This window comes from Venturia canescens, chromosome 8 (genome assembly GCF_019457755.1).
Source record: "Venturia canescens isolate UGA chromosome 8, ASM1945775v1, whole genome shotgun sequence".
Classification (NCBI taxonomy): Eukaryota; Metazoa; Arthropoda; class Insecta; order Hymenoptera; family Ichneumonidae; genus Venturia; species Venturia canescens.
In genome coordinates, this window is record NC_057428.1 from 18,326,583 (window position 1) to 18,345,680 (window position 19,098).

General features: G+C 47.9%; 2 protein-coding genes across 8 annotated transcripts in view; one reads left to right on the plus strand and one right to left on the minus strand.

The window, feature by feature from the left end:
• LOC122415180 (CREB-regulated transcription coactivator 1-like) overlaps window positions 1–19,098 on the plus strand; it is a 39,091-nt gene that overhangs the window by 3,223 nt on the left and 16,770 nt on the right. For 6 of the 7 annotated variants that reach the window (XM_043427129.1, XM_043427130.1, XM_043427134.1 and 3 more), the window contains exon 2: window positions 6,984–7,238. The exons of the other annotated variant lie outside the window; for it this stretch is intronic. In XM_043427129.1, the coding sequence (XP_043283064.1) occupies window positions 6,984–7,238 (255 nt within the window). The remainder of the gene's footprint in view (window positions 1–6,983; window positions 7,239–19,098) is intronic. 7 annotated transcript variants of the gene reach the window in all.
• LOC122415183 (general odorant-binding protein 69a-like) lies at window positions 8,771–11,325 on the minus strand. The gene is made up of 6 exons (XM_043427139.1): window positions 11,040–11,325; window positions 10,835–10,919; window positions 10,532–10,620; window positions 10,353–10,458; window positions 10,123–10,187; window positions 8,771–9,397 (listed from the first exon to the last, which is right to left on the minus strand). Exons 1-6 carry the CDS (start codon window positions 11,109–11,111, stop codon window positions 9,380–9,382), a joined length of 435 nt encoding a protein of 144 aa, XP_043283074.1. The 5' UTR covers window positions 11,112–11,325; the 3' UTR covers window positions 8,771–9,379.

Sequence of the window (19,098 nt, forward strand, 5' to 3'; positions counted from 1 at the left end):
ACCGGTATTATCGGCGCGCAGAGGAACGGATACTCGCTCGAGTCCCGTCGTTTTTCGTGGCCCGGAAAAACCGATTCGATGAATAACTTTTTTTCACTCATTTTTAGCGAAATGTTTGAAGAGATTGACCCGAAAAAATCTTCCGGACGAAACTAATTTGTCATTTCGTCGAGAGGAATGTTTTCTTTCGAATTTTTCATATTTTGGGGAGAGAGAAAGAGCGCTCGGCGGGACCTCGAGGAGTTCCAACGTTCGATCGATTTTCCCGCCGAGGAAGTGGACAAGTGGAGCAAAAGCTCGCCGCTCTCTCTCGTCTCATTTTCACACAAACACACACTCCGCCGAGCGAGAACTCTCCTCCGCACAGACACATCGCGATGCATCCACGACTCTTTTTTACGATCTATTTTTTTTTGTTATTTCGTAGCTCGCTCAGTCTCGGGCAAGTGTATACGTTGAGAATTGGCCTTCGTCGATGGCGCGGATATACTCGAGCCCGAAAATTGACTGGATCGACTAGTCCAACGATTGATTCGCCTCCAGAAAAATTCCATTATTTCCGCTTCTCTGTTTTGACACAAATTTCTCTTTCTTCACACACACACACACACACACACGCGCGCGCGCAATGAGACTCCCCGGCGCTTTTTGATCACTCGGCACACGTTGAAGCGACCGAATGACAATAGCGTAGCTTCCGTATTTTTTTGCGTTGGAGCCAATAGACCGACTTCGCTCCGTCAAATCGACTCGCAGCCGCCGATTTTTCATTCTCCTCGGCCCCGGGCACGCTCGCTCGCTACATCGAAAAATTTCATATGCTCCCAAGAAGGAAGCAAATTACTTCTCGGCGCTCTCATCTCCGCGCTCGCTTTAAGGAGGGTGGATCGCGACGATACAATCTTGCCATGCTAAACCACGTTAAACCACGTTAAAAATATAAAGAATTTCAATATGATAAAAATTTCATTAAATTTGGTAAATTTACTCAATTATTCGATAACCATGTGGTAAAAGAATTCGAAAAAAATTGTATTTGTATACTTTATGCCAAAGAATGTTATCACGGAATTTAATCAAATTCTCATTATTTTGATTTCGTGACGATACAATGTTGCCATGCTAAAGCACTTTAAAAATATAAAGAATTTCATAAAATTTGATGAATGTATTTTTCCAATATACATAAAACAATATACACATTTTTAAAGATTTTTCTACCACAAAGCTCTCGAGTAATTGAACACTAAACTTCACGCATATGAGCAACGCTGATGTTCGCAACGTTGGAGTCCAACTAAATGAAGCCTCTACTAATTCCAGAAATTATCCAATTTCGTTTTCTCCTGAATTTGCAATTTTTAGTTTTTCAACCTGCGCCGACACTTCGTGAAATAAAAAATTGGTGAATCATTCAAAATTGGCTTTTTCGCTCGTTCCGTTGGACTCCAACGTTGCAAACTTCAGCGTCACAAGCATAAAGTTTACATTCATTTCGTGCATAAGAGCTTCGATTTAAGGAGTTTCGGTACAGGCGTTACAACGTTGCCGCGCTAAACCATGCTAAAAACATAAAAAATTTCAAAATTATCAGAACTTAATAAAATTTGGTGAACGTATTCTTTAGTGCCAAATTTGACAATACAAAGTTTTTAAGATTTTTCTTCTACACAGTTATCGAGTAATTGATCACTGAAGTCGACGTGTGCAAGCATAGCGTTTCTCGCTAATTAAGCAGAAGAAAATTTTGAAAAAAATTGTGTTTACGCACTCGACGTTGAAGAACATTATCACGAAATTTGATAAATTTCTAATTATTTAAACTTTCATGCCGTACATCGTTAACGCTACGACGCTGAAGTTTGCAACGTTGGAGTTGGACGAAATGAACGAAAAAAATATTTATAATTCATTATTTTTTTATTTCACGAATTATTGATGTGGCTTGAAATATGACGAATTGGGGAAATTCGGCAGGGAACAAAATTGGAGATTTACTGGAATTATTTGAGAGTTTTTTTAGACCATTTCGTTGGACTCCAACGTTGGAAACTTCAGCGTCATGTTAACGCTCAGTTATTACGACGCTGAAGTTTGCAACGTTGGAGTCCGACGAAATGATTTTTAAAAAGCCTCCAATAATTTCAGTAATTCTCCAATTTTGTTCCCTGCTGAATTTGCAATTCGGAATTTTTCAACCTGCCCCGATACTTGGTGAAATAAAAAATTGGTCAATTGCAAATGTTTTTCCCTCCATTTCGTTGGACTCGAACGTTACAAGCTTCAGCTTCGTCAATAATTCGATAACCGTTTGGTAAAAAAATTTGAACAAAAATGCTATTTGTATACTCGATGCCAAAGAGTGTTATCACGAAATTTGAATGACGTTGAAGTCTGCAACGTTGGGGAGTCCAACGAAATGACCTAAAAAAACTCTCGAATAATTGCGCGAATCTCCAACTTTGTTCCCTGCAGCTAAATTTGTAATTTGTAATTTTTCAACCCATGTCAATCATTCGTAAAACAAAAAACGATGGTTTACAAATTTTTTTTTCGTTCGTTCCGTTGGACTCCAACGTTGCGAACTCCAGTGTGTCGCGTCGTGATATTTGATCAAATTCTCTCATTATTTTGATTCCGTGATCGACCCTAAAAAAAATAATAATTCCGCCGACGGCAACGTCAATTCCATCCGCGGAGGCTCCCAGGCCTCGGGTACTTTCGCTATTGTCTCTCTTCCGCGTGTTTTCCTCTTTTAATTGATGCAATCGGTGCGCGTAAACAGTTCGAATATCGTTTGAATATCGCTGTCCGGGATGTTATTTAGGTTGGCGAGGACCTCGGGAAACAACACGTCGATCGGGTAATCTGATTAGAGCGCTGTCGCTCGTCAGTTTATAGCGATGTTTATGCGCGCGTATGTATGCAAATGTACAATTTAATGGCCGCGGACGTTGGGCGATATTTGATTTGGAGAGGAGAGCGAGAGCAGCGCAGCCCGAGCAGCGGCGGCTCGTCGGCCGAGCAGGGGAAACGGTGTTTTTCGACGTTCGGAAAACAGCTGTTGCCGGGACGGAGCTTTTTAAAAGAGTGCGAACCTCTCGATATTTTCTCTTTTCCCGCGTAATTTTTCGGACAGCTGGAAAAAACTTTGATTTTTTCGCTCCACGAAATATCACGGGGTCGCCGTTTTTTAAATCGTCATTAAGATTCTTTTGTAAAGTTTATTTGCCTGGAGAACGAAAACAGGAGAAGCCCGGACTTTGTCGCGCGTTCCGGCGACGGGGAAGCTCGCTCGGGCGCTCAGAAAGACGAGTCTTTCACGACGATCTCAGCGTATCGATTTATCGAGCGTAATCAGTGCATCGAATTTGTACAAGTGCTGCTTAAACTCCTCGGGACCCTCGCCCGCTTTCGTTCCCCCTCCTTCGCTGAACGAAACGATTCGAGCAACCGAGTCGTTCGGAAATTTTTTATCCAAATTCTCCCGGTACGAAATGCTGACATTTTAAATCGAAGCAATCGCGCGAGAGAGGCGGCTTATCCGGCTCGGAACCGGGCTGTCGGAGGCGGAAGAATGCTTTAGAATTTTTAGCACCGAACGAGACTGCAATTTCTTTGGAAACGCTGATATTTTTTCATTGAAAAAGCAATCGAGAGATACGCGGCTTATTCAGCTCGGAATTGGACACTGTCGAAGATGGAAAAACGTTTCCGAATTTTGAGCAGTTCGGCGTCGGCTTGGATATAACGGAAAAGCCAGCAATATTTCGATGCAATAATAACCCGAGCTTCTGTACGTTTCGTCCCTTTGTTTTGCAACAATGCGTCGGAAAATTGAGAGCTTTTTTCTCCCGCTTTGTTCCCGCTGCAGCGCGTCCCGGCGCGGCTCTCCGGGTGAGCTTTCCCGGGGATTTTCGCGTGAAAAAGGCGAGCGCATTGTGCGCGGGGGGGCGTACGTGGACGTACTGAAATTGAGAAAATACAAAAATAGCGCGTAACCTCACCGGGGTTGGGTAGTCGGGCGCGCGCGAGGCGCGACGGGGGCTCGGGCTCGAGAAAAGTATTTTTCGCGTTTCTCGCTCGCCTTTTTTCGTTCCCCGTTGCTCGAGCGCATTACTTTTCTTCTCGGTCTTGCCTCGCTTCCTTTTGGGGAACCGAGCTCCCGTGGGAAAGTTTTCGCTTGCTTTTTCTCCGAAATATTAGTCGCGGGCGGAAATGGAAGTAAACAAACTCGAGGCGGCGGGGCGACAGAAATAACGAAACGATGCGGACGCGCCCGCGCGGACAAGGGGGGAGAAAAAATCGATGAAATTTTCGCGGGAGTGAAAATGGCTGGGAAAAGTGGTGCGACACTTGAATTTCGGGGCTCGAATCTCTCCGAAAGTCTCGAAAGGCCGGCACGCGTGGCCCGAAGAACGCCGCGCGAACGAAAAACCCCCCGCAGACACGTGCCGCTCCAAAGCTGATAAGAAACTCGATAAAACATGACGAGAACGAAATTTAATTCGGCAGCGCACCCGCACACTGAAAACTACGCGCGAGGCTATAAAAAGCTCGGTTGAAAAGCCTCGTGGATACGGAACAGGGAATAATACACGCGGGGGAATACGAAAAAAGGTTGAAAGTTTCGGCCACATGCTCGACGACACGCAGACGACGAATACGCGCCAATAATCGAAGCTTCGTCAGTCACACGCGATAACAAATTCTCATCGGCCTTTCATCATCATTATTATTATCAGTAGAGCTCTCGCAAGCCGCGTCTCGATATCGCAGCTCGCACGATTCGCGTCGCGCCAAAACGCGCACGGAATTCTCACCGCTTTCGAACCATTCGATCCAACATTTTTCGCGCTCTTCCCCTTTTCCCAGCATTTTTCCTCAACGAGCTAATCGATCGTCCAATTTTTCAGAGCGGCGGCGGCTCCTCGTACCGAAGTCCGTCTTGCGACTGCAAAACAATCCTCCGCGTTGTCAAAATATTTTTCATCGTATTCAACAAAATATTGAAAAAGTTTCAACGAAAATTCGTTCCGGTGGAAAAGCGGGTTTTTCGCGACGTTGGAGTTGAACGAAAAAAAGATTTATAATTCATTGTTTTTTTATTTCACGAATTATTGATGTGGCTTGAAAAATAACGAATTGGACATTCGGCAGGGAAGCAAATTGGAGGTTTACTCGAGTTATTTGAGAGTTTTTTAGATCATTTCGTTGGACTCCAACGTTGGAAACTTCAGCGTCATAGTTTTTTACGTCGACTCCGTTCAGAGTGTCGCGTAATTAGGATCAATGGAACGAAGAATTAACCAATCGCGCTTCCACTTGTAATGAGACACTGACTTTGGAGCGCGCCTAACCTCACTTGGAATTTTCGAAAGAAAAATTCTTTGACACGGTTCGATTGCAAAATGGCTTTGTCAGGGCAACGGCAAAAGCGCACTGACATTTTTGTTATTTCGATTGGGCGATGGAAGAACTTCACTTTCAGAAAATCTAGCCCCTTAAACTCCCAATAATCACGATTTTTCGTCAGCAGATTTATCAGATATTTTTTTGTCACATACGGAAGTTTGTGCGACAACTGTTCGTCAATGCCTGCAGATTTCACACACAAAGAGGGGAAAAAGTTTGAATATTTTTCTGACGAACAAAGTATGCTCGGGCCTTAAAATTTGGACAGGACATTTTTTCACTAATCATTATACCGTATTTGAATTTTTAAATCGAAATCTTTGTTAATTCGGTTACCGGATGAACTTTCTTAAGCAGCTGGCAATGTTCAGGTGCTTGGAACTCGTCCACGAATCTTTGTTTTTATCGACTATCGGTATCCCGAACAGTGAATCAGTTACGAAGAAGATTGTAATGCGTAACAGCGCTTTTGAGTCCACTTCAAATGGAGTTTTCATTGAGAGTTGATTTTTTCTCGTGAAAATCAATGCTTTTGGGAGTTTTATGGGAAATACGGTTTTTGGGTTGCCGCGTTGAGGGTCGAGCTTTTTTCCATGCCTTTGATAATCGACGCGGAAAAAAGCAATTACAAAAATCGTCGTGCAAAGTCAAGAGGTTCGAGAGACCCTCCGCGATTCGCCTTTTTTCAAAGCTTCCGCGTGTGCTTTCATTTCGAATCAACGCGCCCCGTTCACACACTCGCTTTGTCTCCGGATCAATTTTCCAGCGTCAAATATCCCCCCGACAAACACATCCCGACAAACACATCCCGCCAATTTTTCACGCTTCGATTTTCGCACTATTTTATCTCGGTGATTGGTTACGTGCGATATTCTCGTTCGGGGTCCTTAAAAAAGTATCGGCCCCCGACACCAGCCTTTGCGCAAAGCTTTTCGGGGCCAAATTCCAAAGTTTTTTTACTCAAACGCACCGAGAATCGATGAAATTACGATTTCTCCAGTCGATTTGTAATATTTCTGAAAATTTCGATAATTTTTCCACAATTACAGCGATAATTCTGTAAATTTGGTACGGGCGCGCATTGTGGAACGAGAGAACTGAATTTTTGGACATTTTTCATCCCAAATCGAGCCAAAATTCCGTCATTTAGTGCGGACGCCCATCCAGGAGTGAGCGAGCCGAATTTCGTAATTGTTCACCGCAAATCGAGCTTAAAACCGCCAAATTATCATTTTTCCGGACCCATCGAAACGTTTTTTCGGCAGACTTCGAGCGAGAGATCGACGATTTTCGTGCGGATGCACGCCCAGGAATGAGCGGGGTGAATTTTCAGACATTTTTCACCGCAGACCGAGCGTGCGAAGCCGCGACGAGGGCTCCGGGTCCCCCGGACCCTGCGAATTCTTGCCGTCCCTGAGAATGGAATAAAAACAAGAAAAAAACGTTGCTGCGTAGCGCCGTCAAAGACGCTTCGGTTTTGCGTTGTTCCCCGTGTTTCTTTAGTTAATGAAAACTAGCGATAAATTGTTTGGGCTTTTGTGTATGATAAAGGATGAAAAATTGAGCAGGTGGCATCGGCGAGCAGCTCGGTCGGGGCTAGCCCGACGGGAACCGGAGTGCCGGAGGCTCCGCTGTCGGTCAAGAGTGCGGGTGCGAGTCCACCACAGTCGAGCGACAAGCATCTTCACATTAATCTGGGAAATCAGTACAAAGGTGGAGGTTCCTTGCCGAACGTAAACAACAACGCAAACAGCCGGGAGGACGCGAAAGATCCGTCCTGCGTTTCGTCAAACACGGTCGCAATCCACTCTATCGATCTTAAGGTACTTGACGACGGTGTAACTAGAATACTAGTTGGGCTGCTGCTTTGGCCTTTTTCACGTTTACCGCACACACTCGCCACTGCATTTTCGCGAATGCGAGCATCATTTCTCATCCCCTCGGCACTGAGCATTGAGCCAACACATTTGGATGCGAACGTAGACGAAAAAAAAGGAAAAAAAAAAAAAAGATTCAACACTTTTAGTTGCATTTCCGGGTTAAAGCATTTTCCTTCTTTGGCCTCACATTTGTTGGTAGTTGCGAATGAGTAATTAGTAGAAAGTAGTGAAAAAGTGTGTTCTGTGCGATCCTTGCTGCCGACGCAATATTCTTTACCGCTTAGCCGTTGATGTTGTTTTGCTGTTGTTCTTTGAGTCCGCGACTGCTCGCAGCGGCTCTGGCCTCACGTGTTCAATGTTTGTTTGTTCGTCGTTCTTTCTCTCGGGCCTGCCCGAGAGACTTTTTGGACGAATGCGTGAGTTTGCAGTATCGGCGGTCTCGAGGAGCGCCGTAGCCGAAAAGTAGGCCATGCAGAAGCGTGTGCTCGCGCGTTTATTTAGCAGCTACGAGACGCGCCCGGCGCCGACGTTAGCGACGAGCCGTCATCGCCGTTTGCCGAAAGATTTTTAAGGAAGGAAGAAAACGCGCGGCGGGAGGCTCGGCGCGCGTTTTCCCGAGCAATTCCGACGGCTCCATCCCCGAAAAAATCCTCCCCGGAAGCCCCCTCTCCTCGTCGCCCCCGATCGATAATCCGCGACTCGGGAAAACCCTCTCGCGGAGCCGCCTCGGACCTTCGCGGCAAGCCCAACGCAAAGGAAGAAGCTCGAGCGATGATCGACGAGGGATTTTCCTCTCCCGCTGTTTTCTAAAACGCGTTGTAACTCGATCGAATTACTTTCCCTTCCGCTTCCCTTTTCTCATTATTCCTAATGCGGACACCCGATTCGCTCTAATTCTACGTGCGCGCATACACAAAGCCGAGGGAAACGCTCCTCGCGCGTCGTTCTTATCGGGGACTCTTAGTTCGATTAGCTCCGGGCCAGACGCGCCGCGGCAACGCTCCTCGGGCTCCCGTTCAGTGAGGAAAATAACGGAATTCAATTTCCTTTGGTGGCTGCGCGCGTCAACGCGAATCTCGACTCGAGCCGCGCGGGGCTCCGGAGCGGGCGAAACTGGACGAAGTTTGCAGCGTTTTCGAGTCCAACGAAATGACGCGAAAGACCCTCCAATTATTCCACTTCTCCAATTTCGTTCCCCGCCGAATTTGCAATTCGATATTTCGTCGAATAAAAAATTGGTCAATTAAAAATGTGCGCAGAGTTGAGCGTCGTGGAATTTGGCGAAGCGAGAAATCTCCTCGACGAGTTCGCCCTTCTATGCGAGCCCGCGCCACTTTTCCGCCCCGCAGTCCGTCGAAACGCACTCGAAGCGGAGAGTGCAGCGACTCGGGAGGCCGATTGTCGAAGCGCAACCCCCGGCGAAGCTGGGAAGATGGGAAAGATCGTCGTCGGGCGAATGGGGTTCGCTGCGAAGATTGGATTTTTCGTCACTTTATTTCAAGGCTAAACTTACGACACTGAAATTCCTCGGGAGGAAGCGATTGACCGATTGTGCAGCTTTTTCTTGTTTTAGTTTTCCTTATTATTTTGATCTCGATTTTTTTCTCCCTTTCAGTGAGACTGCTAATGAGTGATTAAAATATAAGAATTCCGTGCGAAGGTCAACTAGACACGCCTCTCGATCGCAGTCCGAGGTTGTTACGGAATGCTAATGAGTGTTGGCTCGATCGTTAGCGAGTTTTGTTGTCTTTTTTGATTCCTCGCGTTAATTCTATCGACGTGGATTGTCTTTGAGGTTTTTTCCTCGCGCGCTACTCGCTCTTTGCTCAAGATAATTCAAAGTTTTACTTCCAATTGTAAATATAAATGTGAACTTGCTCGTCGTTTCATAACCGCTCGCAAGTGAGATTCCTCGGGTGGCTCGCAACGATGAAAAATGGTGGACGACCGGACCGAAATCGTATTATTTTGTACCGCGCCGCTTCCTCCGCTCCTCGTGCCCCGCTCCCCCTCGACCTTCATCTCGCTCGCTCTCCCTCGTTTTTGTCTCCTTCGACTTCGTTGCGGCACTCGATTCTCGTCGCTCACAGCATGAACCACATCTAAAAATAGTCATTTTCATGAGAATCCGAGGCAGACGTTCACCGCTCGAATAATTGTTCGGAGATCATTAGAAATCCGGAGCCCCCCCCGCGCCCGGTGCAGCCGAACGGTTTTTCCTCGCTCGCTCGCGAGCCTCAAATTCATTCGCGGTTTGAGAAGGAAGAACTGGGTCGAGCCTCCTGTCCCCGATGCTCGAGGGCACGGGAATCAGCTACGGCAAAGAAAATTCGAGCGTTTTCAACAATTCAAATTTTCCGCTTTTTCTCTCTCCGATTGGGACAAATTTCGACGAAATTTCTCCTCGCTTTCGAACCGTCGAATCTACGATTTCACCAATAATTTCGTCTCCCTTAGCACGCTACTGTGAAGTTACTTTCGAAAGAGCGGCGTTCGATCGATAAATTATGCGACGGCTTCGTACGAGCGGGCCCGGATTTTGAGATGAACGAATAGCGGAGAACAGCTCGTGCAACCTTCGTTCTACCCCCCCCCCCCCCCCCCCCCCCCCGCCCCTCACGATTCACGTTGATATTCGACGACGTCGAATTCCAGCGCGAAGCAAACCAGTTTTTTTTTCTCGAGCGACACACTTCTGGGCACCCGAGAAAAATAAGAATTCGAAGATTACTCGCGCGCGAGCGACGAACCAGCCGCGAGGACTTTCCGGATTGCTTTTCGTCCAAGTTTCTGGTTCTTCGATCCCCCGAATTTCAAGGAAACTTACGGTCGGGGCTTTGGCCTGGATGCAGGTAGCGATTTTGTAAACTTTGTCGCAGAGATCGGCACCGTCTGTGAAGAAAAACGAGGATTAAAGAGACGCGCTCGGTCCATCGATCGAACAAGGGGCGAAAAAACGAGCAATTTCTTCGCGATGTGAGCGCCGCCGAGAAATGAGATTAAAGAATCGTCAATTATTCAGAAAACCGAGGGCGCGGAAGTCGCTCGCTTCCTCACCTTGCTCAGCGCAGCTCGAGAGGATATCGCGTCCTTGGGCCTGAATATCGTCCGGGAAGAAACCCAACAGCATCTCGTACTCGAAGTCGCCCGAGTCCTCGTCGATCTGTGGAATAATTACTTTAACGCTGTTCCGGCACATTTTGCTCCCTCTCAATAAATAATTCAAGTTTTCTCACCACGCCGAACGACTCGAAGAGACAGTGCATGTAGCAAGTGAGCTTCGGATCGTTCAGGATGGTTCCGGTATTCACTTGGTCGATCATTCCTGCGGAAGAAAAATAACAAGTCAGCGAATTTTTCATCTCGGTTCCCGTGAGGCCCCCCCCCCCGTCAGTGTCGATTTTTCTCGTCGTTTCGTCGCGGTTTCGATCGAAGATTGGAATAGTGACGCCGCTGCGGTTCAACGCTCGAAAGAATTCTCCGAGCTTTCGTTTTTCTTCGAAAGTCCTCAAGGAACGATCGAAGCTTCCCGTACTCACCTTGGTCGGTCCCGAACTTGTCCATGCATCGGATCTTGTCGTCGTGCACCATTTCGATGATTTCCGGGGTAACGAAATCCGGGAGCTGCGAACGAGTAAAAACTTGGGTAACTCGAGAGGGACTCCGTCATTTTGACGATCGAATTCGTTCGTCGGGGAGGACACTCTTGGCAATTAATTGGAGCGGGTCACGCTCGGGACTTACGTCGGCCGAAACGTCGCGGAAGCCGGAGAGGGACACGACGACGAGCAGGGCGACGGTTATTCTCGCGAGCATTTTACAAAGCGATTCCTGTATTTACAGATACGATTATTACAGCGTCGAATCACGTCGGCGGGCTTCTCCGCTTTTCGGTTCTTCCGGTAGCGCGCACTCCGGGACTCTTCGATTGGCTTGGATCGGGTGCAGACGGCGGAAGCACGGAACTCGGACTCGGACACTGTCGGATGTTGTCGCGTAAACTTGTTAAATCGAAATGAATAGGAAGCCGCCCGGGGAACGGGGTTATAAAGGATGACACGGGATGTGGGCGTTCTTCCGGCGAGAAGCGAAGAGGGCCCGGAGAAAAACGTCCAAAGGCACTAATAAAGTCGCGGATCTTAATGCCGAGGTACGAGGAGAGCCAGCCGGCAAGTCGCAGCGACGCATTTTACTCGATATTTGCACTCATACGAATAGGTAGATTCGCGCTAGTGTGCGGGGGCTTCGTGAGGATTGATAATCGCAGGTAACTGGAAGACCTCCGTGCGCTGTTGGATCTCGGCATATTTTTCCCCCCCCCTTTTTCTCTTTCCTCAGTGTCGCTGTCTCTGAATCGAGTGCGCAGAATAATCGTCCCGAAGATTATCGTCCCTCGTAACGTTGCGGGCTCCCCGGTCTCTTCCTCGCCGCCGCCGTGTCGCAGCTTCGAACCCAAACCCTCAATTTGCTTCCTCCTTTCCCTGCCCCCTCTGCCCGTGCGGTTTTTAACGGAGCCGTGAATGAATATTCAGGGATTGGAAAAAACTGAGCGAAGCTCGGTTCCTTCGAGGAGGCTTTTTGGAGGGACAGAGGAACTCGGCGATTTCGGAGGTTTATCGATCGCCGCGATCCCGCATCGATGTACGAACCCGCCTGACGTTTCGACGAAGCGCGATACGCGATGACCGTTCGCACCGATCGAATCCAAAGACGACCTTCGACGCATCCTGCCCCGACTTAACAGTCTTCCAATGTTTCGAATGCCCCGCGCGTCCGCCGATACAACGCACCGCGCTTGCCTCGCATTTTTCTTTTTAATCCCCACATTTTTATGCGACTTATATAAATATACGCGCGGTAGCTTCCCATTCCCGATGGCGCTCGCTCGGCTCATTGTTCCATTCAAATTTATGTGCATCTTCGTAGCCGAGTTTATTGTGCGACTTGCGCGCGATATGTGCTCGCTTCCGGCACGCGGAGGCGTATTAACATCGCTGCTGAATTCATCGGACACATTATTTCATCCTAAATTTCAAATTTTCATTTGGAAAAACTCATTTTCCGGCTCGCTCGATCGAACGCACCCGATGGCTCGTGAAGTCGACTACAAATCTTAAGGCACTTCGGCCGCTCTGTGACTAGTCACGTTTCCAACTACTTCTCTTCATCAATTTCAAGTCCGAATTATTAACAAAATTATTAAACACTTGCATTGAGAATATTTTTATCGTAAGAATGTAATAAATGCTTCAAATATGTCACAAAATCAAATTTATACTTCAACTTGACTAGCTTAATGATTGAGTCGGTTTCATTGTGCGAAACAAAGTTTATATCGGTGTAATGCCACCGGGAAAAAGGAACGGGGTCAATTCTTGGAAAAAAGCGGAGCTGCTAGACGAATGAAAGCACGTGAGTCAGTCTGAAAAATAAACTTGATGAAATTCCCCCGATTCCCGAATTTGCCCAAAGTTCAATCTGCAGTTACCAGCAGTCCAACGTGACGACTGACATCCGCTTTCGACGCCTCAAAAAAACTCAAGTTTTTTCATCTTTTCTTTCTCAAAAGCCCCTTACAAGGGCTGCTCTTTTCAAAGCAACGGAATCTGTGATAAATTTTCTTCTCGAAGCTCGAACAGCGTGCAATTTTTTCACAATTAATATTATTGTGAACTCTCCCACAGGGTGCCGTATACTCGAAATTGTGGATGAAACAATTCGAAATTTTGCCCCGTAAGAGACCCGGAACTGTGCTTATCGTCATCAGGGGAGCTTAAACTATAATTTACCGGAAAAAAGTGGACCTTCGCACCATACTTTGTTGGATGGCCGAACAACTTGAAATTTTTTCCCAATTTTCGTAATTTTATCAAATTAGCAATGAAAACTCTTCGACAATAATTTTGCCCACAGTTTATCGAGCCGTTTGTGGGCGCAATATTCGTTATATTTGTCCCCCCGAGCGACGTAGACTTGAACTCTCAGCTGGAGTTACGTCAGGCCACGGATTCTTTGACAACGTTTCATTATCTCGTTCGATGGATTCTTCCGTTCCACGGATGCGCTAATTAATAAGTATTTTTCATTTCCTCTGTCCGCTCTTGTTAACGTTTCTTGGTCAATGAATGCGCACGCGTGTGCGCGCCGCAAAGCCTCGGAGATGTTTTTTGCCCGGTGCCGATGCCGCGGTCTTCTCAAATTTTTCGTCGGAAAATTCCGTTTCTGACGCGACGACGAATTCTCCTGAAGGAGCCTCGAGTATGAAAATTTCTCTGGTTTTTTAACTTTTTAATTCGTCGATCGTCGAAAAACACTTTTTCCGTCTTCCGTGCTCGATTTTTCCGACATTTCGGAGCGAAACGCTCCCGCGAGAAGCTCGATTTTTAAAGCCGAAAACAGTGGGATGGAAACGATGAGAAAGGAGCGTTCGAATCGCTGGTTTTTCTATCGAAATGAACGCGGAAAGCGCAACGAAGTGGAAAAAAAGTGAAAAATCGTGAATCCCGCAAAGAAAAAAACCCCGAATTTTGGCATTTTTATTGCCTCGATTCGTTGATTCCTGCGGATCGAACTTTTCAAACGGTTCGTTGAAGATTTGACCGCGTTGAAATGTGCATATGCTCCGAGCGGAAGTTCACGTCCTATTTTTAAAGCGTGTTTCGCGTCGAATCCCGGTATATATCGGCGAAACAAGCAAGGTCTACCGAACGCATTGAATAATTGATACGGCGACACTGCCGCTTGGAAACTTTGTTTATGTATCGTGGCAGCATTTTGTGCTTACAAACCAGTGCTGACAGAGCTCGTTATTTCGTGCTCAAGTTTTGAGCGGCAGGAGCGCCAGCGCGCGTCTCGTCGAAGCTCATTTTTGAGTCTCGCTCGCTGCCCGGCGAGTTATCGCGGGGAAAAACTTTTTCGATCGCTCCCCGGAGCTCGTATATAAGATTTCGGGAGAAAGATTGAGCGATCGAGAAACGTTGGGCCCGAGTCTCCAGAAGCTTCGTTTTCCTGAGGAAAACTGTGCGCAGAAATAAATTTCCGAGGATTTTTCATCGCTTTTCATCAGTTATCAAGGTCCCTCGTAGACCGAATTGATCGGAGCGAGGCTTCGCCCATTGGCTCGAAAATAAATGAGAATTTTCAATGCGCGGCGAAGAGGATTTTGGTAATTGAAGCCGGAGAATAATGAGTTCGATCAACATCAGCAGCGACTCGGCTCCGCTGCGTTTTTCACCAATTCCCATCAATCTGTCTCCCGGCTTCCCTGTAATTTAACAATTTTCACGATTGCCCACAAGAGTGCCCGCGAGCGCGCATGCCGCGGCAAAAGCGGGGCTCCGAGGGGGCTGAATGAGCTTGAAAAAATGACGAGGAAAAGGCGCGCCTAATGAAACGTCCGTTCATTCATTCCTCGCTGACGAAATCGCAGTCGCATATTCGAAAACTGGACTGTTGCGTAAGCGAGAGTCGCTGGTGTGTAATTTCGCTGGTAATGACTACGGGGCGACCTTCCTGTCCGTACGGTAGACCGGACTCGGTCGACTCCAAACCGCGGGTATCGAATTCCCCACAGTTCTCGTTTCGCCTCTTCCCTCAATTGACTTTCAATCCTCCTCGTTTTCGCCCCCGACCGATACGGCTCGGATCCGACTTCCTGCACTTGCGGTTTCGCCGGGCACAAGAATCCGGCGAACAGGGAGAAACGTCGGGAGAGTAGCTGACCCGCCGGAACTGCGTTCCTCGGTGCAAACGTGCGGAAATAAAGGGCCGCAAAAAATCTTGACGAAAAACCCATCTACCGCGTGCCACCCCCGCGAGAATTAGTAATCGCGGCGTGCTTCCCGCGGTCGACTTTCTCGTCGAACGGTGCGGGAAGCTCGCGCCGGGAGGAAGAGCGAAAAATGGTGAAAGAAATAAAGGAAAATGGAGAGGAGCGAGGGAGAACTCTGCATATACACGTTGAGTATTGATCGTTACACTGCAGGTACTCGTCCGCCTTGTTCCGTTCCGGGCGTATGTATATAGATGCATAATATTACATAGATAGGTACATAAGCGGGTGGTATGCGAGCGTGTGCAATGCCCGCGGCTTGCGACCGTTAAAACTCTCCGCTCAGGCTTCTTCCTGCAAAGATAACCGCGCGTGTTGCGGCGGTGGCGGGCCGCGGCACGAGAATCGCGCGCGGAGTGTGATAAAAAGCTCTTTGTCAATGGCACTTTCGCGTGGCATTGATCCTCGTTAAATTTCGGAGTTTCCGTGTCTCTGCAGCGTGGCGCGCGGCGCCGAGTATTTTTGGATCGACGGGGGGCGAGGAGGAGCTCGATTTTCCTCGGGGGATCAAAGTCCGGTTGTGTTGTTATAGCGAGGAGGTTGCAGGCGTGAAAAGATGGAGGAACGCGGGCACGAGCCCTTTTTCCCTCGGCCGGGGTCCGTCTCGTGGCCGCTGCGACAGCCCTGCGTCCGCCGATGAAAATAGCTCGCGTTATTTTTATTCCACAGGTGGGCGGCCCCGGTGGGGGGAAAAATCTGGAGAAAAGTCGCAGAGTTTCGACGGGGCTTTCCCCCGTCCGCACTTCCGATCGCGCGCTGACGACTTTCGGTATTTGGTCCGGCGAGAGGGACGTCGCTAATTGTGGAAACGGTGTTTCTCTTTGATCGGCGAAAAATCGACGAGTTCGCGTCTCGTTCGACTTTTCCTGGGACAGGAAATGAGGCCTGTCCCCGTGCGAACGAGGATCTCGCGCGCGGTGACCCACTTCCGCGGTACGCACGAATACTCATGTGAAACCATCAAGATCGCAAATAATTTCGAATCTCCTGGTTTCGGAGCGCAGGTGAAGCGATCCGAGATCGATTCCCGATGGGAAATAACCTCTCGCGTTTCCTCCTTTAATATCCTCCGGCACTATAATCTCGCAGTGTTCTCTCGCGGACGAGGGTATTGCCGAGCGGAACTCTATTTGCCTTTGAATTCCGGTGGCTCTTATCGGAGTCTCTTTCCTCCTTGTGCGAGGAGCGTTATGTTCCGGCGTTTTTCAGCCCGCTTTCGCACGATTTCCACGGGTAATGATGTCGGGAGAGTTCCGTTGGGCGACGTTTCGTTACTCGCCGTTATCGATTTCCGCATCGAAATCAGATGTCAACGAGAGAACGCATTTATCAAGAGGCGAGGGAACGATTCGCGATAAGATCGAGCGAGAGGGAGAGAAAAACAGGACTTTCCATAGGCGCGCGACCTTATCAGTCCTCGTTTCCGCTGGCTCCTTCCGCCTCGGAGTTCTCCATTCGCGATCACCTCGGGAGGAGATCGCGCGAGCATATCGGTGAAAACGAGGGCATGAAAATACCGAGGGATTCCGGGGAGAGAAACGATCGGAAAAACTTATTTTTTCCAGCGATATTATTCATTACGCAATATCGCTTGGCGGAGGGCGAACAAAAATAGCCTAACCCACATTCCATCTTCTGGGTTACGCCCTTTGATAAAGTTGCACATAGACGAGGGAGCGAAAGCGGAGAGACGGGGGGCGCGCGAGCAAACTTGAATGGCCGTGCGAGAGGCCAGGGAGCGGAAGAGCGAAGGGACCGAGCGAGAGAGAGCAGCGGAGGAGCAAGGAAACGTCGAAGTGGGTCGTCGTCGACGGTGCACACAGACGAGCGCCGCGACGACGGGGGTGAAACCAGCAGCGGGGGTACTCCGCGGCGTCGCGACGCAGCGCGTGGCTCTAACGTGTGTAGAGAACGAACGCAGCACGGCACCGGGCTCGAGATTAAAACGCGAGAGTAAGAGAGAGAGAGAAAATCGAAGAGGAAAAGGGAGAAGAGGTCCTCGCTTTTCGGAGCAAATGCGGCACGACCGCTGAGACGCAGCATTGCACAGAATCTTTCGCGCTGATGGAGCCGTGCTGAAAAAAGCTCGTGCACATGGACGCACGGCGTCTGTGTCGGGGCTGTTATATACGTCGATATTCTCGTATGTTTCTATACGTGGGAGATACATAAAAGATTGTCGATCGGTTCCCGACCTCTCCAACTCGCACAGTTCCGCATTTTTTCTCGCATCTCCCTGCCTCCCGCTCATTCTTCTTCCCGCTCTTTCGTCTTGGCCGTCGCGCGGGGCCATTCATCGCACGATTTTTCTCTCCCAGCTCCATTCTTCTCCCGGTGACAGAAGCGGGCGGTCGTAGCCGCCGCTCGGTCTCGACGGATGCGACAGCGGGGCACGGAAAGGGATGAAGAAACCGCCGCGCCGCGCGGACCGAATCGAACCCCGCGCGCAACCTTATTCCCAACCCTTTTATCCTCGCCCGCACATATACTTCCGTCTCCGTACATGTGCTCGCCAATAACGCTGAGAGGAAAAGCTCGTGCAGCCCTCCCCGTCGCGCGCCCTCTCCCAGCATCCATTCTATGTCTGTTTGTGCTCGAGAACGAGGCCGTCCACCCGGTCAGAGCCGCCGAGAACCGCTGCTGCATCTCGCCAGCCTGAATAAGCGTGTAAGGTCAACGTTCCAATGCGCTTCGAACTCTGCCTGCACGAAAACCCAGCTTCCTTCATCTTTTCAGGAGCTGCGAGCCGGCAAAAGTTGCAGATTTTCCGTTGGTTTTCACGCTGCAAAAATATTCTTCGATCTTGTGCTTTTCATAGGAGAAAATTTCAACCTTAACCCTCTCAGACTGAAGCCTGTTTCGCACGTTCAAAGAAAATCATTCCTTTTATAATTTTATCTTGAAATACTTTCTAGTTAATGAATCCATTGCGACGTTTCAGCTTTTTTGTTGGGAAATACGAATTTTTTAATGTCAAGTGCGTTTAATGTCAGGTATACTTGGGGGGAAAAAAATCAGGAAAATTTGGGAATGAATCTACCATCTAATACGAAAAACAAAGAAAAAACTTTTATTTTGCGTTAACCAAAGTACGTTTTCACACAGCCTCAATTCAACACGAAACGCCGGTTTTGTATTGATATTTCGATCGGTTAAAGCAGTTTGTCTCTTGGTTTAGGAGTATCTGTGGTGCAATTTAACCTTGCTTGATACGAACTAGGCAGTTAGAACCCCGGGTTTACTGACCGCTGCAGTTTTATGGGGTCTGGAAACGCGTGTTGCGTAGAACCAACACACGCTCTGAGAGGGTTCGGCCGTTCGATAAAGTACGGTGAAGGTCCACTTGTTTTTGCGGTGAATTGTAGTTTAAGGTCCTTCGATAACGATACGCACAGTTCCGGGGCCTCTTACGAGGCAAAATTTCGAATTATTTCATCTACAATTTTGAGTTTTTAACACGTCACCCCGTGAAAGAACTCACAATATTACTAATTGTGAAAAAATTGTACGGTCTTCGAAAATTTATAACAGATTCCGTTCCTTTAAAAAAGGCATTCCTTACGAGGCTTTTGAGAAAGGAAACATGAAAAAACTTGAGTTTTTGACGTGTCGAAAGCGAACTCGTGTGCTTTCATTCGTCTAGTAGCTTCGCTTTTTTTTCACGAATCGACCATTCCTTTTTTCCGGTGGCATTACACCGATATGAATCTTCTTTCGCACAATAAAACCGACTCAATCATTAACTAGTCAAGTTGAAGTATAAATTTGATCTTTTGGGACATTTTTGAAGCATTTATTGCATTCTTATGATAAAAATATTCTCAATGTAAGTGTTTATTAATTTTATTAACAGCTTCGACTTGAAATTGATGAACGAATGTAGTTGCAAACTTGATTAATCATAGAACGGCCGAGCTACTTTAAAAGGCCGAATTGGAGCATCGATATTTTGGAGCACATTAAATAATCTCC